At 37.4% G+C, this 23,994-nt stretch overlaps 1 protein-coding gene across 8 annotated transcripts in view; it reads right to left on the bottom strand.

Annotated features, from left to right (window-relative positions):
* LOC127628445 (pleckstrin homology domain-containing family G member 5-like) overlaps positions 1-23,994 on the bottom strand; it is a 105,669-nt gene that overhangs the window by 27,142 nt on the left and 54,533 nt on the right. For all 8 annotated transcript variants that reach the window (XM_052105189.1, XM_052105190.1, XM_052105188.1 and 5 more), the window contains 6 exons: positions 17,270-17,411; positions 16,518-16,617; positions 15,927-15,996; positions 14,475-14,566; positions 12,949-13,085; positions 9,342-9,508 (listed from right to left, as the gene is read on the bottom strand). In XM_052105189.1, coding sequence (XP_051961149.1) covers positions 9,342-9,508; positions 12,949-13,085; positions 14,475-14,566; positions 15,927-15,996; positions 16,518-16,617; positions 17,270-17,411 — 708 coding nt within the window. The remainder of the gene's footprint in view (positions 1-9,341; positions 9,509-12,948; positions 13,086-14,474; positions 14,567-15,926; positions 15,997-16,517; positions 16,618-17,269; positions 17,412-23,994) is intronic.

The raw sequence follows: 23,994 nt of genomic DNA, 5'->3' as shown, positions 1-23,994 counted from the left end.
AAATTTGAGGTTACAGCGATACTGAATGGGGCCTAATGCCTAAAGGTTACAATACTCAACGTTTAGCAGAAGACGATATGTGTGATAAAATCCCTTCCTAACTTTGTCAGTGTAAACCAGAAATCTTCTGGAGAATAGTCCGCCACCAAACTACAATTTACACAAAAGATGATGTTAAGCAGAATGTTTGCCTCAGTCGCCATTCACTTTCAAGTATGGAACATCTCCTTTTGTGTTCCATGGAAGACAGAAAGTCATATGGGTTTGGAATGATAGTAAGTAAGTAGTGAGTGAGTAAATAAATACATTTTTGTGTGTACTATCCCTTTAAGGAGTCAATGCAAGACTTTTAGTTGGTGTAGTAAGAGGTCAATGGCTTATTGTTACAATAATGTAGATAGAAACAGCTTTTCAGACAAAGACAGGGAATTGAAGTTAGAAACACTCACAAAAACAAGTTTGACAAACACTGCTGTGACCAGATCACATTTCTTTTCATTAGCCTCACCTTTAGTGTCAAAACTTGGACCAATTTCAGAGCCAACAACACCCACAGTGACCCGCATCGATTAGTCAAAGCAGGGGCCAAACAAAGAGCCATTGAAGCTTAAGGACAGACGATTATTCTGTCATCAAAGCATGGTAGCACCTTATCACCTGACGAGATAAGACCGTATGTCGAGCACAGGGGCCCAAACCTGTGTCATCAAGTTGTGTCATGCCGCTAACAGCTTTCCATTACGTGCATATTCAGCCTCCGTTATGCATGGACACATAGCATCTTCCCCATCAATCCAAATATTTGCTCCATGAGAAATTTTCGAACAAATGCCAGAGATGGCTAATCATGGGAACGAAAGTTTCAAAAGTGATTGTATCCATGAGTTTAATAATTAACGAGTCATTCGTTGAGGCATAAACACTCCATATGAGGAATGAATAAAGCACTGATAGGAACTTTGGGAAACCGAGCCATTGCAGTGCTGAAAGCACACCAAATTGAAGTTCAGCAACACAGTGAATAAGTTGTATTTTCGTAGATGGTGCAGCAACATCATTGCCTTACCTGACATTTTATTGGTGAGGGACTCTTGAGAGATTCTGCAACAGACAGGCCTTCAGGAACTATGTGGAGAAGATCCCAACTTTGCCACGAGGAAAGGTGACCAAAACGTACCATGATTTGACCTGCACCTGACTGAACTGTCCAACCCTAACTCTTAGCAGTCAACATCCAGAGAAAGCCAAGGGACAAGCTACAAATCCCACATGTACTCAGTATAACTGCCTGACAGGGGGTTGTTTTAAAGCGTTTGCTTTGTGACTTCATGCATTTACTCCTCCCATCTTCTCCAAAGCCATTATCATCAACACAGACACAGTAAACACACTTCTCCGCACAACATTTCCACAATAAATGCTGACCACTCCCACAGTGTGTGTGACCTCCATACAAGATGACTTTTTTATACAGTAGCATATCATAAGAAATATATATTTTATGAACTACATATTAAAATTTATTTAAATGTACAATTTTTTAAATTTGTAGGAGGTGCAGTGAGGTAATCTCACCAGAGATACATTATATATTTTTTATATATTATCTATATATTTAACTTTCAAATTAGTTACACATATATATATATATATATATATATATATATATATATATATATATATATATATATATATATATATATATATAAAATGTTAAATTAGTAATTTAAATATAGTGCATGTAATTTATTTTATTACTTATTTATATGACAGTATATATAAATATAGAAATGTACATCACAAATTCAATTCAATAAATTATATATATATATATATATATATATATATATATATATATATATATATATATATATATAATACATTTATTAAGTTAAATAATGTATATACAGTATAATATAATATATATTTAATAATACATTATACTGTATATTTTACAACAATTATACTATTTAAATTGCTAGAAAAGGGCATAAATAATAATAATAAAACATTGACATTAAGTGCATAACATCAGAGCCTTTTTTCAGTGAATGTTTTGTGTTACTTTATAGATACATACAAATTTATTTTTAGAACTATTTATTTACTATTACATTTATTTTTTGTTGATTTTCGACAGTACAATTAGGTCATTCACCATAAAACGAGATAATGTATTAGAATAGTTCACCCAAAAATGCAATTTACACACACTTTTTTTCTTCCGTTCTCATTTATGTAGCTTCAGTCACCAGTCTCAAGCAAAGTGAATGGTGACTGATACTAACATACTCCCTACGAGCCTAAAATCTCGTTTCTCACACAAGTAAAGTCATATGGGTTTGGAAGAATTTGAGGTTAAATGATGACAGAATGTACATTTTTGTGTGAGCTACCCTTTAGATATATTTACAGTTGTCATTTTAAGTGTTTCAGACTCAAGTACAAAATCTCAACCACCAATTCTCATTTCTAAAATGTAAGATATTGTCCCTCTCCAAGTTTCCCATGAAGATAAGGCCCGTTTTGTTGTTTAAGTCACATTCTATTCTTTTGTCTTTGAACACTGAGTGTTAATGATCAGAAACTAATTGCATGGTAATTGTGTTAAATTCACAAGAACATCAATCAGTTGTGTGTGTGAGTCTGAATTCTTTGTTGATTGTACGGGTAAATAAATGATTACAATTGTTTGCATGGGAGAGATTGTAAAACAAAGCGAAACCTGCTATATGTGCAAATTTGTCTGACAAAGGTTACCATTCACCTCATGTAAAACCTTAAACACCTGGTGCATTGCATAAGTTTAATCCTTTTAGAAGGTTAAAATGTTAAAAACAATTGTAGTTTAAACATAACTGCTCCAGCACTAACCACAAAGCTGTGGTATTAATGCAATTTGAACACAGTCTCTTATCAGTGAGTTCAAATGGGAAGAGGAAAAGGCTTGTTTCCTGAACAGATGTTGTTCTCAGGTGATCTTTGATATTCAATTGATGGAGCTATGTTTGATCAAACAACACATTTACCCATTTACTGGTCCTCTGACAGCTTTGATGCCTTGAGGTCAAGGTTTCTCAAACAGTGCAGACAAGATAAAACTTTGATCTTTGGTAACATGCTAACGGATTTAATTACTGTCTTTTATTTGAAGACAGTAATTAAATAATATTGCGATATGTAAACTACATTTTAAAAGAAAACTTCAGCCCTTAAGCAACTTACTAGATAATGTTCAGCATATTTATTATACAGTCACAGAGTCCCCAAAAGTTACTTCCTGTAAAAGTGTAAACCACACTTAAAAAATTTACTGTAAAATATGTGCGTAATTTTAACAGAAAAAGAATGAAAAAATGTACAGTAAAAAATTTATGGGTTAACTGGTACTTTACCATAAACAGTAAAAAAAAATTTGGTTTAAGAACAAAATACATGAATTTATTTTTGTAAAAAATAAAAATAAAAAAAATAATATATATATAATTTATATTTATATTTATATATATATATATATATATATATATATATATATATATATATGTATATGTGTGTGTGTGTGTGTGTGTGTGTGTGTGTGTGTGTGTGTGTGTGTTTGAAAAGTAAAAAGTATGATTTACCATATAGTTAGCAGTGAACATTTATATTACGCTTAGTAAGAAAATACTTTTGCAGTAAACTATAGTTAAAATTACAATGAAAAACATTAGTTCCCTTATTTTTTTTACATAGCTTATGCACACTCTGGTGTTTTATGTTGCATTATTTTAGTGTCACATGTTTTACCTTGACACTAGTTGGTTAAAAGTAATGTAAAACAAAATCTCATAAATGTAAAGTTTACTTTCATTTACTCACCCTCATGCCATTCCAGATGTGTATGACTTTCTCTTTTCTGCTGAACACAAATTAAGATTTTTAGGAAGAATATTTCATAATATGAAATACTACATATTCTACATATTATGTAGAAATATGTAGGTCCTCACAATGCAACTGAATGGGTGTCAAAATGTAAGCTCCAAAAAGCACATAAAGGCAGAATAAAAGAAACCATACAACTCCAGTCGTTAAATCCATGTCTTCTGAAGCAATATGAGGTGTGGGAGAGAAACAGATCAATATTTAAGTCATCTTTTTTTTCTATATATTGTCCTCGCTGCCCATCATATCACTTCAGACAGCATGGATTTAACCGCTGCAGTTGTATGGATTGCTTTTTAGTTGCATTTATGTGCTTTATGTGGCTTCAAAGTTCACCAATCTCATTGAGCAAATTGTACGGCATGCAGAGTTGAGATATTTTTCTAAAAATGGTGTTCTTTGAGTTCTGCAGAAGAGAGACAGTTATACACATCTGGGGGTGAGTAAGTGATCAGAGTTTTCATTTTGGGGTTACATCTTGAATTTATATATTAAGTGTCGTTTTAGTGTCAAAATACTTTTTGAGGCCACTTTGTGTATTATTATAGTTACATATTACATATTCTATAGTTGTAGGACATGCAAAACATGAGCATGATTCACTCCCAAATGCATTATAATGACATAAATCTCTATGTCACTGTGCGGGCCCCTGAGGGCCACAGAAATGTCTGATCTTATTATCTACATAGTTGTGTAATATACCTCTCTCAGGTCATTAGACAGGTACAGAGGACAGTCCTCAGGCAAGATTAACTCAAGTCCACCTCTCTACTATGTCTGTGCGGGTGAACAATTAGGCCAAAATGCCAGCTTGCATTATCAACCTAATGTTATTTGACTAATGCAAAAGGGCCGCAGGTTAAAGGTCGTGCAGGGACACTGGAGCTCTCGGAGGTCAGACATGGGTCATAGAGGACATGAGGAATTCAACTAAAAGGAAAATTCTGTCATCTCATGACATCCCAAACCTCTATGCCTTGTGTGGAACACAAAAGGAGAAATTCGGAATAATCTACTGATCGCTCTTTTCCATTCAATTACAATGAATGGGGACTGGGCTTTCAAGTGTAAAAAAAGTTTCCAAAAGGATGATTTAAACCTGCATTTAAAACTGGACATCAATGGTAACCATAGCAACTACAGTAATGCAGTGCTAATTTTATCAAGTACCATTGTATCACTGTTATTCTGTTATGCCCATGGCCACTAGAGGGCTTTAATACGTGTATTTAGGAATGTTTGTGTCAAAAGAATTATTAAATAAAAGTTTTCGAAGGAATGCATTAAAAACATGATTTTCACCTGAAAACTTGCACTGTTGAGACACTTGTTTTTCAGTTGATGGGAGTGTAAAAAGTCATTGCGATACATCAAACGCTCGTGCTTCAAAAGGTCACCCCCCCCCCACCCCCCACCATGGCGGATCTGGCCAATCAAACCTCAAAGAGGAGCCCTGGTGTCACCGCCGCACCAATAATCCGAGGGGTGATGGGTTCCTTTCTAAAGGTCAGACTTTGGTGAGGGGGCAAGACACAGTGGGTGTGTAACCACATACAGGTCAAAGCCACTAACACACAAAACCAAGCAGCCTTCATAAATATTCCAATGGAATAGTTGGCAGATAACTTGAAAATTCCATCAGCGGGAACCTAAGAAGACCGGTTGACATCGTTCCAAACCTGTATGACTTTTGTTTTCTCCTGTGGAACACTAATGGAGATGTTAGGCGGAATGTTCAGTCTCAGTCACCATTCACTTTCATTGTATGGAAAAAAAGATGCAATGAAAGTGAATGGTGACTGAGGTTAACATTCTCAATATCTCTTGTGTTCCACAGTCTTACTTTTGGGAAAAGGTATGAGACATGTTGTGCTACTTGCACAGACTATTTGCATATAATGAACAAGTACAATTGGAAATGCGTCAAGGAATGATAAGGGGAAAAATGTGGAGGGGGGTGTGTGTGATGATTTCAAATTTGTCCGTTGACACCATGATGCAATTTCTTGATGGCTTTTATCACCAAAAAAATTTGTGAACAAGCCTTGAACGGCACCAGAGGCTACATCTGAAAAAGCAAACAGTTGCTTCCTTTATAAAAATGATAAACTGTTCCTTTTCGTCAACACTTCAACCGAACAGTTTTATATGAACATTGTTTTGGAGTTTGTCAATGTGTGACTGACTTTCAATTCAACAATCTTGACTTTGTAGAGTAGAAATGATTTAGAACTATTGTATATTTTTTTATTAAGTTAATAATGCTAATAATTTTGATGGACGGTGTGCGTCAAAACTTAAAAAGGTATTTCTTCAATTTCGGGCAATTTAATGTCCCAGGGGTTGATCTGTACTAAAAACGAACAGATTTCCAATTTTTTATTTTAGTTATATGAAGGTAACATTAAAACTGAATTGGAACTACCACCCCTGGAGTCACAAGTTTGAATCCAGGGCATGCGGAGTGACTCCAGCCAGGTCTCCTAAGCAACCAAATTGGCCCAGTTGCTAGGGAGGGTAGAGTCACATGGGGTAACCACCTCCTGGTCACGATTAAAGGTTCTCTCTCTCAATGGGGCACGTGGTAAATTGTGCGTGGATCGCGGAGAGTAGCATGAGCCTCCACATGCAGTGAGTCTCCGCGGTGTCATGTACAACAAGCCACATGATAAGATGCGTGGATTGATGGTCTCAGAAGCGGAAGCAACTGATACTTGTCCTCCGCCACCCGGATTGAGGAGTAACCGCACCACCATGAGGACCTACTAAGTAGTGGGAATTGGGCAATCCAAATTGGGGAGAAAAAGGGGATTAAAAAAAAAAATGAATTGGAAACTTCTTCACAGGCCTTTTCAGAAGCACAAAAATACAAAAATGGCATTAGTCACATGTGATGCATGCATGTACATACAGTACACTGTTGGACATAAAATTAAATAAACTAGTAAAAGTGTGAAAAATGTTTTAGAAAGTCTTAGAAACCCCCCAACTACTTCTAGAGCTTTCTAAGAAATTTCAAGCTAATATAGCCTTTGGAAAAAGCAAAGAATGTTCCTTTTTGGACAGCCAATCATTTATCATTCACTAAAACCATAAATCAAAAGAGGCAGCCTGAGCTGTGGGCTTCTCTGCGGTTTCCTAAAGGCCAGCTTTACAGAAGAACTGGCAAAACAAACCCGAGTGTTTCAAGAAGAGTTTGATGCGTAATACCCGTGTAATACGTTTCTAACACGCACAGGCTTGTTTTAGGCATTTACACAACCTTCATCCATATGGAGCAAAGCTTGACGTCAGATGGATGACACATCCTAGACCTGAATACTATTTCTATATTTCTAATGATTTGAAAGATTAGTTCACCCATAGAAGAAAGCTCTGTCGTTATTTAGTCATCCTCATGTCGTGCCAAGCCTGTATGACGTTTTTTCTTCTTCTGTGGAACAAAACAAAAGTATCCAGTTTGAAGAATTATAGTGATCACACGTTTCCATGCAATTACAAAGAATGGGGACTGAGGCTGTCAAGCTTCAAGGATACAAATGCACCATTTGCATCATAAAATGGTCCATTTAACTCATGCACTACAGGTCCTTCTCAAAAAATTAGCATATTGTGATAAAGGTCATTATTTTCCATAATGTAATGATAAAAATTAAACTTTCATATATTTTAGATTCATTGCACACCAACTGAAATATTTCAGGTCTTTTATTGTTTTAATACTGATGATTTTGGCATACAGCTCATGAAAACCCAAAATTCCTATCTCAAAAAATTAGCATATATGCAAATTTTTTGAGAAGGACCTGTATATTCCAAGTGTTCCTCATTCATACGATAGCTTTGTGTGAGGAACCACAGATACTGAAGTCATTAAAATCTTCTCTGCCTTCTCTTTCTTAGGGGGGTTCATGAAATAAGTACCAATGTCTGATTTGTTGACGAATCATCCTTTTAAGTCAGATCTTTCCAATGAATCAGTTGATCCAGTTTTAAAAAAAACATTCCTAATGATTCGTTCATGAATCAGACTGACCCGGTTCTTTAGTTCAACTCACTGACTCAATGATCCAGTTACAGAAGTTAAAGGGATAGTTCACCCAAAATGAAAATTCTCTCATCATCTACTCACCCTCATGCCATCCCAGATGTGTCTGACTTTCTTTCTTCTACAGAATACAAATGAAGATTTTTGAAGAACATTTCACCTCTATTGGTCCTCACACTGCACGTCAATATGGTTCAAAACTTTGAAGCTCAAAAAGCATATAAATGCAGCATAAAAGTAATCCATACAACTCCAGTGTTTAGATCCATCTTTTCTGGAGCAATATGATGGGTGTGGGTGAGAAACAGATCAATACTGAAGACCTTTTTAAACTCTTAATCTCCACTTTCAAACAGCCCTCCTAAGCACTCTCTTATTATAGAAGTTAGTCTTCTTTTGTTTTTGCCGATTTGCATTCTGCTTGCATATCGCCACCTACTGGACAGGGAGGAGAATTTCTAGTAAAAAATAACAACTATTGATCTGTTTCTCACCCATATCTATCATATAGCATCTGTAGACATGGATTTAACCACTGGAGTCATTTGTATTATTTCTATGTTGCCTTTATATGCTTTTTGGCACTTCAAAGTTCAAAGAGCGGAGATATTCTTCTAAAAATTTTAATTTGTGTTATGCAGAAGAAAGAAAGTCATACACATCTGGGATGGCATGCGGAAGAGTAAATGATGAGAGAATTTTCATTTTGGGTGAACTAACCCTTTAACTTCTGTAACTGGATCATTGAGTCAGTGAGTTGAACTAAAGAACCGGGTCAGTCTGATTCATGAACGAATCATTAGGAATGTTTTTTTTAAAACTGGATCAACTGATTCATTGGAAAGATCTGACTTACATTGGAAAGATTGACTGTGAATAACGACTTAAATTTCGGTATGTTCCACGCACAAAGCTATTGTATGGATTCAGAAGATGTTTGGACTACTTCTATGATTCTTTTATGGTGCTTTTTTGTCCTGTTTGAAGCCCATTCACTGTAACTGCAAGGAACAAAGCGACCAGTACAATTCCTTAAACATTCTCCTTTTATGCTCCACACAAGCAAGGCAGTTATACAGGTTGGGTGTGTAAATAATGACAGGTTTATTCCTTTAACATCAAACAGCAGTAAAAACCTGAGAGCTGCAGGGATGGGCTACAGTCTCTGCTCATTTCTAATGCCAATATACCCATGTTCGTACAGGCTTGCAAAATCTTTTCTGATGACATCAGGAGTGAGCTGACGCTCGTCTTTCTATGAATCTGTGTTTACAGTGACAATAAAATCTGGGGAAATCCAATCCCACGATGTTGAATGACAGTCAGGGTTGAATGTGTGTTATCAGGATAAATCAGCTGTACTGACCAGTATGTCGACGCCCTCTCGCCGCGGCAGGGACTCTTGCTCTGCCCTCTCACTGCCGGTTGTTAGGATGTACAGACTGTCCCCTACTGATGGCTTCATGTTAGGCAGAACGAGAGAGCGCAAATCCTTGACTCCCTGCTCCACCTTCAGCTCATCACCAGGTCGAGCTGCAGGGCGCGCGCACACACACACACACACACACACACACACACACACACACACACACAGAGAGAGAGAGAGAGACAGTAATAAATCATTGAAGATATTACATTTATGTAAACAAGTCAAATATGTGTCAATTCTGTTGTCACAAATAGTGTTTATATTTGGAAAATACTAATAATATCCATTCATGTGTCCAATCCAATAATATGTTAATGTCACATTTGATCGAAAAATCTAAAGAAATAAAGAAATTACATTTTGTTTAAAGAAAATTTAGCAATTAGGATCATTCCCATTTTTAAATACAATTTCATTTAGTTGACAATTAAGCAAAGTTTCCCCCCAAAACTGTTTAAATCAGTTTTAATTAGACATTGTTTGTTTGTTTGTTTGTAATTCCCATTATTCTCCATGGGGATTTGGTATAGATTATATTTTGATACCAAGGACCCACAAATATGATGACCCTCATAAATATAAGCAGTTATGTATTTCTACACATAAAAAAGATAATTTGTTACAGTGAGAAAAATAGTAACACTGACATCATAAATAAAACATGCTGTTTGCAAAATCAAATATCTGATGTTGTACTAATAACAAAACATATTCAGTTTAATTTAAATATTACAGTATATGGAATTTTTCTTAATTGACAGTGCATCTTTCATAGAATAAAAAAAATCACGATTTCTTAAAAAAAAATAATGAAATGGTAATAATGTCAAATTAAGTAAAACTTAAATTTTTTTTACTAAATTAGATAATTAGGGCATAAAACATACATTTGTAAAATCATCTTTTTTATTACTTTATTACAGTAATTTTAACAGTATTAGTTCAAATTACTGTATTGTAATGAATTTATTGTTTTATTTAAATCAGCACAAATGAATGGCAATATGCAACAAACACTGCCATGATACAAAAATACAATACGATATGTGTAATATAAAAAAGTTATAAGATGTAAATTTTCATTTTACTAAATGATCCTTCTTTATACCACTTTTCATTTTTTCTCTTGATTTTTGGTGACCGATATTTAGAGGTTTTGTGGGATTCAACCAAAAGACTAACAAATATTCTGGAAATTCTATAAAATTTGTATATAAATATTAATAATACATTTTACACACACACACACGTGCACGCGCACGCTCGCACAAACGCTCGCGCGCACGCAAGCACACACGAGCGCACACTTGCAGTACAATAACTTGTTTGCAAGAATAGTGTCGAATTCCAAACTCAATATCACTTCATAACTTAAATCTTTTGTTAGTATGATTCAGTGCAACAGCAGAACTTCAAAGAGCTGATCTTCAGTATGAATAAATCATGTTGCCAACTCTCATATCAGTTGTTGATGTTACAATCACTTTAACATTAACACCTGACAACTCCAATCTCACTTCATAGGCTGTAAATTACGTAAGCAGCCATCGTGTGTGGTGGGCGCAATGCCTGTGTCGGCGTGTGTTAGCATTCTCTGATTAAAGACATGGGGAGGGGCTTTGTCAAGACAAGCACATGGTTATTTAGTCACAGAAAGATTTGTGTGAAAGATCTAGCTGAAGCAACAGCACGTCCACGGTGAGGTTCCTTTCGAAGGAACTAAGACGTAAAACATTTCCAATGAATAGCAATAGTCACACCTTATTTGTCAAGTCACAGTCTAGTTCTGAAGACACAATAATAGCCATGTTGCGTAACATGAAGGTGCTTTGTATGTTTTGAAAGTGTCTGGTCCAAAAACGAACACTGCACTATACCTTACTGCACTTACACTGTTCATAGTTTGCCCTGGATTAATAAATAATCCTGGGTATTCATGCTCCGATGTTTCACACTGTACATTTGTAGACCCCGTGTTAACGTTCTTATTTGCATATTTTCAGTATCGATAACAATGATTGGACGAATGCAGCTCCTTTTCAATGACCTAGTTGAAGCCCTTGTATCATAACAGCAATCTTATGATTGGCAATGGTGTTTGATCCCCGCTATTTTAGGTGAGCATTTGCCCTATACAAGCGGGCAATCAAACACCATTTCTTTCGAATTTTCTTCCTTCAAGACCAACATCGTCTTATCTTGACTACGCATCTGGACCAGCCCTCACTTTGCCGTCGACAGACACCTATCAAAGAACGGGATTCACTTCAGACGCATCAGGACGTTCTTCGCCTGATTCTCAGCACCTGCTGAGAACCAACATGAGAGCTGCCTTCGCAGCCTAGGCCGGACCCATGCTGAAGCAGCTCTCATGGGGACAGACTGCCCTAAATGTAAGGACATGAGTCTCAAGATGCTCCTAGATGCTCTAGGGTCACCCTCGTGTTGAGGGACGATTCCGCCTCCCGACCGCTTCCTCCATGTGGTCTCGAGAGACCAGATGAGGAAACACAACGGGGCTGCGAGGTACAGTTGGAAAAACCGGAGGAGGATCTTGTGCTGGCACAAGCCCCACAAGCCCCTCCATCTTCCCAAGCAGTGTCTTCACCTGTGCAGTATGCACGTGACGACCTCCGGTCCACTATGAATGAGCACGGTGTTGTCGTTTTTGGTGGGTCTGATGATGATAATGATGCCGTGTCCTTCACAGCATTGGAGAATGGTCCATGAAGGAAGCTGCAGCCCAGCGAGGGTGAGGAGCACTGGCCACTGATACAAGTTACTCTGCATCATTGCATGGGAAGTTGAGGAGCTTGGCCTTGAGTGTTCACCTCCTGTCGAGCCAGAAATTCTCATCTGAACGAAGGATTTCTGCACACCATCTGCCTTCAAAAGACCATGGTTCGGAAAGCAGTGTCGTTCTTCCCTGAGGTTCACACGGAGCTTACTGAGACCTGGCATGCACCCAGATAGGAGGGGCTGCCATCCTCAGTCATATTTTAGGGTCTTTGTACTGTGAAGCAAACAGCACTGTCAGTAACCAGCGGGAAGAATCCCCTTGGAAGTATAGTGTTTATAGGAATCTAGAGCTACAACCTTTTCTATTACTATATTTTCTATTGCTTGAATAGCGCACGTACCTCGTAACGGCTGCTCGACACACACTGCACAACCACTTCCCAATGGTGAGCAGCGCGCTATCACAATTAGTGTCAAATATTACGTCGAATGCGTGGGGAGCGCTCACAGGCATGTCAGATTGGGTGCTAAAAACACGAGTATTCTATCCAATTCGCATGCAGACAGCAGTGCTATCCCCCTTTCAATATTACAAGTGTGAAACGTTGCTTTTCCCTGGATTAAAAGTGGGGTTTAGAATGAAGATAACCCAGGGTTAAGCGCAGAGTTAAAAGCCCTTATGGGTTACAGAAAGAGATGAAAGGGAGGAAGCAACAGAGAAGGAATCTGAACTCTACAGAGGATCTTACGTTTTAAATCATTTCCACAATCACATCAAGAATGAAACAAACACAGCGATTCTTACCTTTCACTTTTAGGTAATGTCCTCCAAAACGATATGCCTCAAAGTGGAGTGAGAGCGGAGTGTTTGACTGGTCCAGGAATAAATCCACCCGGGATAATTCGATGCCCTTGCGCTCAAAAATGGGCCCGAGCACTTCTCTAAAAGATACACTTATGTTAAAATGAGCTGGATAAACATTATTAATAAAACAAAGCAAAAACCATTATGGCATTTTTAAATCAAATAAATCACCATTCAAAGATTTAGACCTTAAGAGTAAAAAAAGCCTCGACAAAACCTGTTTGAACTGCGCAAGCAACGCTAGGTCATGGGTTCCATTACCAGAGAACACACACAATGGAAATATTTCTACCTTAAATGTATACTTTGTATCAAAGTGTCTGTCCAATGCATATATGAAATTCCAAACAAGGCAATTAAAAATCATACAAACCCCCATTCAAAGATTTAGACCTTAAGATGTGAGAACACACAAAAACAAACTTTATAAAATCAACTTATATTGTTCCTGCAGCTCAACTGGTAGAACATTGCACTAGCAAACAGCAAGTTTATGGGCTTAAATCCCAGGGAAAAAATTATACATTTACATTTATGCATTTGGCAGATGCTTTTATCCAAAGCAACTTACAGAGCACTTATTACAGGGACAATCTCCCCGGAACAACCTGGAGTTAAGTGCCTTGCTTAAGGACACAATGGTGCTGGTTGTGGAGATCGAACCAGCGACCTTCTGATTACCAGTTATATGCTTTAGCCCACTACGCCACCATCACTCCACAGTTTATACCTTAAACTTCTGAAAGTCGCTTGGAATAAAAGTGTCTGCTAAATGTATAAATGTACTATAATAGAAGAAATTGCATATATAGTCATTTAATATCTATTAAACCCACATTAAAAATATGTATACCTTTAGAGATAAAAACATTGTTAACGTTATGGGGGGTGATCCCGTAGCTCTACTCTTAGTACTGTGATAGCAACACTAAGGTTATGGGTTCGATTCCCAGGGAAAACACAAACTGGAAAAAATTATAGCTTAAAAGTCTCTTGGTATAAAAGTGTCTGCTAAATCCATACATGTAATATAGTATATGAAATTTAAAATATGGTCATTTAAAATCCAATAAAAAACACAAAAACACAGACAAATAAAAACCTCATTAGCATTATAAAAAATGATACCTTAAAAACATCTGTAAGTTGCTTTGTATAAAAGTGTCTGCTAAATGCATAAAAGTAATATAATATATGAAACTGCATATATAGTCATTTAAAATCCAATAAACCCAAATTCAAAGAGTTTGATCTTTAGAGATGAAAAAGCATGTATAAAACTGTGATTTTGTTTGCCCATTGCCACAATGAAACATTAGACAAATGTTGTGGGTTAAATTCCCAGGAAACACACAAACTAACAAAATGTATACCTTGAATGCACTGTAAGGCCCTCTGAATAAAAACATATTTGCCTAATGCACTTGTAAAAGCTACTCAAAAGCTGGTCAAGCACACACACTTACTGTAATGTCTTCTTTTTCACAGCAGGCACAATCTCTGTGTCTATGTCTATGTTCATATCAAACTTGAGGCTGAAGCACTCTTTCCTGGGATCCTACAGGGGGCGACAGACCAACACCAGTCACCAAAGGTTGGTGAACAAAGACCACATCCAGTCACTTCCACAAAACTCAAATTATGTGATAATATCAGTTGTTATCTTTCACCCACTTTAAGGGGGCACATCCTGGGGCTGTTGATGATTATGAGACTTGTAATTTCCTGTGCACTATGTTTGAAATTAGAGCGAAGCCCATATACAAGTCTGCACTTGAGTAGAAAAGGTAGAACTGTTGCTAAACACACTACTATGAATATAGGGATAATTTTGGCAATTCTGCTTCGTGACGCTACTGGCTCAGAAATGACCCAATTCAGATTAAAAAAAAATCCTATAAATGTTCCGAATGGAATGCTAACGTGCTGCTTAGTGTGAACTGCACAGTATACATTAAACTCTTCCTACTAATTTTTTTACAAATAGTATGTGGAGCAGTATGCATTATTCAACAATAAATGTTTCAAGCTAATTCAATTGTGGTATAGTGCATTTAATGCAATGTATATTCTACTTATTTTGGCAAATGTAGTTGGTCATCCAGTTAGTCAATGGACATATAAAATCTGATTACTGCACAGACGCTATACATACTAGACACTACAGAAATAGTCATTGAAGTATGGTAGCATGCTATTAAGAAACAAGCAATTAAAGGGATAGTTCACCCAAAAATTTAAATTCTCTCATGATTTATTTACCCTCCTGGCATGCCAGATGTGTATGACTTTCTGCTGTATATAGAATATTTCATTTCTGTAGGTCCTCACAATGTAAGTGAATGGGTGCCAACATTTAGAAGCTCAAACATACACATAAATGGAGCATTTGGGTAACCCATATGACTTCAGTGGTTAAATACATAAGTTATAAAGCAATATAACAGGTGTGGGTGAGAAACAGATCACTATTTAACAATTTTTATATCATAAATTCTCCTCCTTGCCTAGTAGGGGTCAATATTCACGAAGAATGTGAATCACCAAAAACAGAAGGAGAAAGGGAAATGGAATAGGACTTAAATATTTTTTTCTTACCCACACCTATCATATTGCTTCGGAAAATATGGATTTAACCACCAGCATTTTCTGGAGTACTTTTTTGTGGCCCTACTGTGAATTTTGGAGCTTCAAATTTTGGCACCCATTCACTTGCATTGTATGGACCTAAAGAGATGAAATATTATTTTAAAAATCCTTATTTGTATTCTGCTGAAGAAAGAAAGTCATGCACATCTGGCATGGCATGAAGGTGAGTTAATGATGAGAGAATTTTCATTTTTGGTTGAACTATTCCTTTAAGTTAACTTCTGCTGCATTTCCCATGAGCCTTGGCAAACAGAGGGCAGCACACTCACATCAGTGTGGCGTCGCCTAGGTTTCTTTCCTTCCCTTCCTTTCAGCTTCATTCCTCCTGTCTTACATTCACTAATAAAAGAAACATGAGGATAAACAGTCATGCATCAATGAATCTGATTAAAAAAGTTGATGCCCATCATGTACAAATACAGGAGCATTTTCTCATTCAATTCAAAATCCAACATATTCAAATAACCACATTTCCATCTCATAAAACGATACAATTTAACTTCAAATAAAGCATAAAATTCAAATGAAAGCCTGTATGCTACAGTAGACTATGGTTCTGTTCCAAACCCAAGAGGGCTGACTACCAATACAGCATGTTTAGTTAACATAAACATGCTTCTGATGCAAATTATGCATCCTTACTCTCCTCACTTGGATCAAAATTCAACAACATTTGGATCCTTTTAGTATAAAAAATTAAGTTTAATATAACTTTTTTACACATTACTAAAAGGTACTGCATAAAAATGTGTGTTTGGAAACCCAGCTAATAACGCAGCTGAGATATGAAACAGAGCCTGTATATGACGCTTCATAAGGTTTTTTGAATGTTGTGGGAAAGTTGTAGAACACTGACTGACCCTCGTTCACTGGTTACTTCCTCGTCTTCCTCCAGGTCTGATGGCGGGCTGGTGCGAGGGGGACAGGAGCGTGTCGACACATTACGTGCCAGGATGGAACCTGACAAAACACAGATGCTTCTGAGTGTGTGATTTGTGTTCATTTGCGTTTACCGAAAAACACTGAGGGTCTTTGTAAAATAAAATTGATAACAGTGTTGAGAGAATAAAACTTTTTATCCAGAAATACTATAAATTTCAATATCAGCTATCCAATACATTTTTCCTTAAAGAAACATTCACAGTTCAAAATAGAAAATCGATAAAAACTTTTACTAAATGATGACATAAGGGAATTTTACAAAAATCTATACAAATTAAAAGCCGGACGAAAGTCTTAAACCAAAACAATGCCATTTAATAAAGATTTGCTTTACAACATTGTGCCAGTCTTCTTTATTAGTTCCACAACAGATTCTCCACAAAACCAAATCATATGATAGGCCCATTTTTTTAGATTACAGGTAATCAAGAAAACTGTTAGAATAATGACACTTAATAATGAATGAAAATGAATTAATTCAGAATATCTACTGAAGGGTACAGTAGTTGAATGCTTAAAATGCATTGTTATTGGCAATTCAGATATTGCTTGCACAAACAACCCATCCAGTCCTGGTGTTTTTGAATGAAAGTATTTTTTATGAAGTATAAAGCTGTTTGGCAAATGGTAACACGAGTGTGTGTGTGTGTGTGCCTCTAGGGTCATTTACCTTGTGGTTGCAAGTCAAATCGGGGGTGTCTGTCAAAGTGCATACTGTCAGTCTCATTTAGGTGACAGCGTGAATCACATGACTCACACAGGTGCAGAGGGATTTTACCGTTCAGTTCCTGACAGTCCGGGTGATGGCACACCTAGAAGAAGAGGGAAATCATAAGACTACAATTTGCGTAGAACCTCTGAGTCACTCCAAGCACAGGGGTATGAAAATGTCGGCTTCTCCTGGGCCAAAGAATTAAATAACATATGTTTTCAAATCAAACTTTTGTGCTTATTTGTTAGCTCTCAGATCTTCTATAAGATAGTGTTCTCCTACAAGTTGACAAAATAAACGTTAAGCAGATTTAAAACGCACAGTCTTTCTCGCCTGGGAAAACGAAACACAAATGTTGACTCATGTTGAACTCGCACGGTATAACCAATGTGTTCATGGCTTTGATGTAAAGACTACTGGCTGTTTAAAACATGGGACAAGCCTTTCAATATGTCCTGCCCTAACTTCTTGTTTCAACAGGAAATATGACAACTATTGACTTTTGGATAGTAGGAGACTGCTGTACAGAGTATATCTGTTGTGCACTACAAAAAGGCTGCAATGGATCATTCATGAGCACCTATCTGAACCACAAAATATCAAATGGGACACTACCAAACAGAGGTGATATCAAATGTGCCAAAAGAGTGTAAAAGTTTGGTTCTGTAAATAAAAATCACATACATGTTTTCCATTGAGGAATTAAATATAAAAAATAACTTATAAGCCTTTAAAGAAGACCTACTGTGAGGGCTCAAAACATGACTGTAACCAACTGAACTAAGAATAGCAGACGTTTTAAGACACTCAAGGCATTTCACGCTCAGAGCACGCCTTCACTCTTTTTGATAAAATTATCGACTGCCACAACTACAAGCCCATAACACAAGGGCTCAATGCTTAATCCAAATCCCTTTGAAATTATGCATAGAGAAAAACTGTAATCAGCTGCAACCCTGATAACTGCAGGACGGACACCTTCCCTTCTTCTTACCTTACACATTGTGGGATGTGTGCAAGTAGCTCCATTTGTAATCTTGGGTGGACTCTGCATGTCCTCGGCGAAAAAAGAACCAAGTTTTAGCTCCTCGATACTGTCTATAAACCCTGACGATCGTCCACATGGAAGGGATCCATATTCCGCCCCTTCCCCCCAAAAGCAACTACAAGATGCCCAATTAATCCACGCCCTTGGTGTCTAGTCAAGTTAAGCACCCAGGTGGCAGGGCTCAGGGCAGGGGGCAGCTTAGGGGAGTCCTCATCTTCCCTAGCAACCATATCAGTCTTCAGATGTCCAAACCCCTTCTAATCTGGGGCGCTAATCATCTAATGAGCTCTCTCAAACGAACAAACCCATACGATGGGAAGGTGGAGATTAGATTTGGCTCATCTTTCAGACTCATGTCAGACTAGACTTGCTTTTAAATGGGCCTTATTGTCAGTAATAGGCATGACGTGGTCTACCACAATGAGCTCAATTTAGTTAGGTGTACTTTAATGCTTGGTAGGATGATCAAGGGCTTTTTGGGTGGTGTATGAAGCTTGGTCCAAGCAACAGTGCATGCATAAATGTGGAAATTAGATATATTGCGACTATATTGCAAGAATTTCAAATATTTATAGGTGCCCTTTAATTTGAACAAACCCCTAACCCAAAGTATTAAACTTTGATAACTCATCCCACATTGTTTGTGCTGCAGCCAACTTATGTTTCTTTTAGATCCATTGAGTTTTATTTTCAGGGCTTGAAGGGGGTCCAATTAGTTACATTAAGGTTATAAAAATTAGCACTCTGAAGAGGTTCTGTGGTTAAGTATATGACTGTGTCCATAGACAAATGGAGAAAAGTCTAAATAAGTATTGTATATAATACCAGATTAGGGGAATTTCGGACAATTATCACCATCAATCATTGACGATCTACTGTTGATGAATAATTGTTCATTCATTTAACAGCATATATAATCATGTTTACTTTATAGTGTTTATATTGTAATACATTGTAGATAATTGTAAGAGTACATATTTTGTTTCCGCTATGTGTTTGTGTGAGCTGGGAGCGTAGACAATTCAAAATAAGAGTCCCTGGGGTGTGTATTTTTGGGGCTTGTCCATAGTTAAAAGTCCCGCATTATGCACCAAATCGTATTTATTTTTCTGGTTATTATTGGGATTTTGGTTGCATAATAAACTGCCTCTGGGATTTTATTCATTTTGGACTATTGTGGCCTCTATGTCTGTGCCTGTCCCAGTAGACTAAAATGTTTTGCACTTTGTTATCATGCACTGGTACACTGATGTATTGATTGGCGTATGTCGTCATGCAATCAAACACCCTCCCCTTAAATTCCAGACAAATGTTTTTCAAAGAGAAATATTAAGACCAGGTGTAAATGTGTAAACCAGGTGTCTCACTTGTCCACTTATGATCGGATATCCCAAAAAGCATCATATTACCAGGTGTTAAGAAGCCAAAGAGACTTGGTGGTAGGCTCTTTTCACTTGGCCCAATAAGCAACCACATAGTAAGTACACAGAACACCCTAGCAACCACCCAGAACACTCTATCAGCCACATAGCAACACCATAACAACCATTCAGATAACCCTTGCAACTTGGCGATAAATCTTGCACAGACCAAAATTATGTTTTGTGAAGTGTTAATAAGGATTGAAAAAAAAAGTGTAATGCACACTTACATTACAAATTAACTTGTGGGTAGACTCTGGTGTAGTATGAAGCTAAAAAGGGTCCACTGTCAGAATTTGTTTTGCAAAATGTTTACCTTTAGGGGTACAATAGCTTGTCATTATGGCAGTATCCTCAAAGGTACATCGATTGTACCCTTTATATGTCAGTCAAAACGTATTTTGTACCTTATCTGTCCCTAAAGGGTACATATTAGTATCTTAAGTTGTAAAGGTAGAGTAGGTGTACCTTTAAGGGTACTACCCCATTGACAAGTTGCTGTACCCCTAAAAGGTAATATTTGCACATTTGTTTTTTTCTGCAAAATCGAATGCAACAACAGTACATTAGAATTATTATACCGAGGTTGCAACTGAAAAGAGACAGGAAGATAACAGGTCGTTTCTCTTTACAATAAAACTGCCTCCAGTCAAGTGAATGATTCTCTGAACCCAGCAGTCATCAGAAAAGCTTGTATACTCATGTAACTGGGTGAATATTATGAGCCGCTGCTATGACAACTGTGTCAGCTTGCTGTCAGAAAAGGAGCTGAATCACTGCGAGGGACATATGTTCTCCGACGAGTTATGGCTCATGTGTGAAGACCGAGAGGAACTTGTGGCTGTTTGAGGATCAGCTGAGAGGGTGAACTTGACCCCAGGGCAGTGATGCAATATGCATTATCACATATTCACAGTTCAGTGCTTATTTACAGAAAAGTGAGTGCGAGAGAGGTTATAAATAGGAAGACAGGAATCTTAAAATATGAAATAACAATTTTCAAATGTGGGAAGAAAAACATAATTCAGGATACATTCTCAGAAAGCATTAAGAGCATTCCTTTGAAACTTTAAAATTAAAGTAGGGATTCAAAATAAAGGCTAAAACGAATAAACAGAGAGCACTGCCATGGCAGCACACACACGCTTCCTGAAACAACTAGACCACGTGACAGCAAGCATGTTACACACTGTCAGAACAGTTGGGCACTTAAAGAGCCCCTTAACCAGGGATCAAAGTCAAGGACAGCTGAGTATATGTGTGTGTATGGCTGGTTTTGGAGTTCTGGTGGATTACACGTGAGCCTCAGAAAGGGGGGGGGGGGGGTTGTTTGGTGTGTGTGTTTAAAGGCCCCAGCACACTTACGGAGAAGTGCGTCTTCGTTCTTCATTCAGAGGTAAAAAGTTCAAAACAGCAGAGTAACGGCATACTGTTTGCAAACGTTCAGACACTAGCCACACCAATGTGGGAGGCACTTTAGACATTTAAATATGAGGATGCTCAAGATTACATGTAAAACATCAACTAATATGACATTAAAATGTGTTATCAATGACTTCATGCTTCATTCTATGAGTAGATTTAGTAGTTACTGTTTTAACCACTCAATGATGATTTAATATATAGAGTAGATGGTGTAAATTGTCTTGTTTACATTCTGAATTCATTGAGCTAACGAGCTAACATGCTATATGCAGCCATATTATCCACCGGTTACACCCTGTTATTGTATTTTATTATGAGACTGATTCTACTGCAAAGATTGGTGTATAAAAGAGGGTTAATAGGTAGAATACAAACAAAAGAATGATGAAAGCTATATCTTTAGACAGATGTGTGAATGGATTTCTCTGCTGAAGGCACAGGAGTGAAGCAGCATATAAAACAACAAGAGTGAATGGGCACATTCTACCACTGAGGTCACACCTACCGATGACGTGGACCAATGGCAGAAAGGTGTTTAGCAGCTGGTAAGAGTTTTTCCTGAAAGTTCGCCTCGGCAAACTGCTAAAACTACCAAAATGAACTGAAAAGCACCTTCTTTTTGGACTGATTTTGTTCTAAATTACATCACACCCATTCGATCTTCGATTTCGTAGGAAGTATGCAGGGGCCTTAAGAGAAACTGATAGCTGTAAACACACAAGTGTCTAGTGGGGCTTATTGAATTAAGGGCCACGTGGCACCAGTCGAATTCTTTTTAAATTGTTTTAAGTTTGTCTCCTCCCAGCTTGGAAACTTGGTTATCAAAATGATCTCAGATTTTCCCAGACGTAAATACGACTTGAGGGGCATTCATGTCCAATGTAGCCGTATATAGCTATTGACTTTCACTGAAAACTTGCATCACATCTGGTTAGAAGGACACAATATTAAAGGCATATAATAAACTATGTTATAATAAAATAATTTATCAGAGTGTGTCCCAGGATTACTGCATTATCTGTGCTTTGTGAATAATTTCATGCCCTCATTTCCCCCTCAATAAACTTTCAAGCAATTAATCCTTGATTTCAAAAGGCTTTTCATGCCAGAGGATTTTTATCAGCATTGATCGGCACTGTCAGAGATGACCTGGAGTGAAGGGGCCCCATGGTGAACAGGTTATGTGGTCTTTTTCTGTTTAGTGTGTTCTGCTGTGTGCATCAGGTTATGGAGGTGCTGTGCAGATAGTGTGAGGAGTTTCAGGTCAAAAGATCAAGTGCGGTGTCCTGTAGGGTGGGATTAATGTGACTGACACAAACCAGAGCGCCTTTCGCCTCCACTGTACTGCTAAATCTGTTTTACATAATATACATTTTCATTCTCTCCCAATCCCGCTTTCACATACAGATCATTTCTTGTCAATATTTAATCTCTCAATATTTAATCTCCATCACGAAAAGCTGCGCGAGAAATTAGTCCTCGCAGTTTTGAAGAGCAAATTAATCAAATAATGAAGCATTCATATAAAGAACAGTGTGAAAGACTGGAAAAAAAGGATCAAAGGATCAGTGTTGGCGAGTAATTCACTGAAAGTAGTGATGCTACCAAGTAATTATAAAGTAAAATTTAATAATAAGAAAATGTATTGTGCGCACACCTTTACAGCCAAGCGAGCTGATGTAAAACGTCCGTGTACAGAGTCCCTACGCTGCATTCACGTCTTCTTTTAAGTAGTGAAATGCAGCAGTCCGTCACAAAATTGTGTTTCTAGTTTTATTAGTGTAAATGTATTCTTTCAACTTTAATGCCGTAATCCTAATTGAGATCTCCATTGTTTGGACAAATAACAGTTTTTATTGAAAAAAAACAAATCATATCTTTTTACTGTATATTTAGGAAGATACTGCCCATAAAAGCAAACTACTTTTTCAAAGTGGTTGCTGGATTTAAATACAGCACAATATTGCCCAGCCATTTTTTACTTGGCTGCAGATGTATTTTCCCCATTCATTTCTTCCACAGGCATTTCATAAAATCCTTCATATAAGAGTTCTAAGTCATGAACAAAAACCAACCCGCTCCAAGGTGCATCACACCATTACATACTCTCATTCAGAGTGAAAAAACAAAGCTACAAGACTGTGTACTTATAATATATAAAAAACAATTTTTATACTAATATAAAACTACTGATGTTGATTATAAGTATAGAAACAACATATTGAATTTTATTGAAAAAATGTATACAAATATTTAAGTAGTTTAAGCAGATTCCGATTCGATTGCATCATTCACAGCGCATCATGCGAGTGGGCCATCACTGCGGCACTTGTTTGTTGGATTTCGTTGGCCAAGATTCTGTGATCGATGGAGCGTTTCTCTGAGGATCATGGGGAGTGTAGTTTTTTATTAATCAGGAATTCCGCTGTTAAAAACCATTTATTTAAAAAGTCTAACACATCCTTGAGGGTCTAAATAAAGTTACGTTGAAAAAAATGGTTTCAACAGAAGCATGTACCATCCATTAACAGCCTCAGAGCTTGGGCCTGGGTAGCTCAGCAAGTAAAGACGCTGGATACCACCCCTGGAGTTCGCTAGTTCGAATCCCAGGGTGTGCTGAGTGACTCCAGCCGGGTCTCCTAAGCAACCAAATTTATCCCAGTTGCTAAGGAGGGTAGAGTCACATGGGGTAACCTCCTTATATCGCTATAATGTGGTTCACTCTCAGTGGGGCATGTGGTGAGCTGTGCGTGAATGCCGCGGTGGATGGTGTGAAGCCTCCACAGGCA

Source organism: Xyrauchen texanus, chromosome 35 (genome assembly GCF_025860055.1).
Source record: "Xyrauchen texanus isolate HMW12.3.18 chromosome 35, RBS_HiC_50CHRs, whole genome shotgun sequence".
Lineage (NCBI taxonomy): Eukaryota > Metazoa > Chordata > Actinopteri > Cypriniformes > Catostomidae > Xyrauchen > Xyrauchen texanus.
Note: the sequence above shows the minus strand (reverse complement) of the source record. Positions and strands in the feature narration are given on the sequence as shown.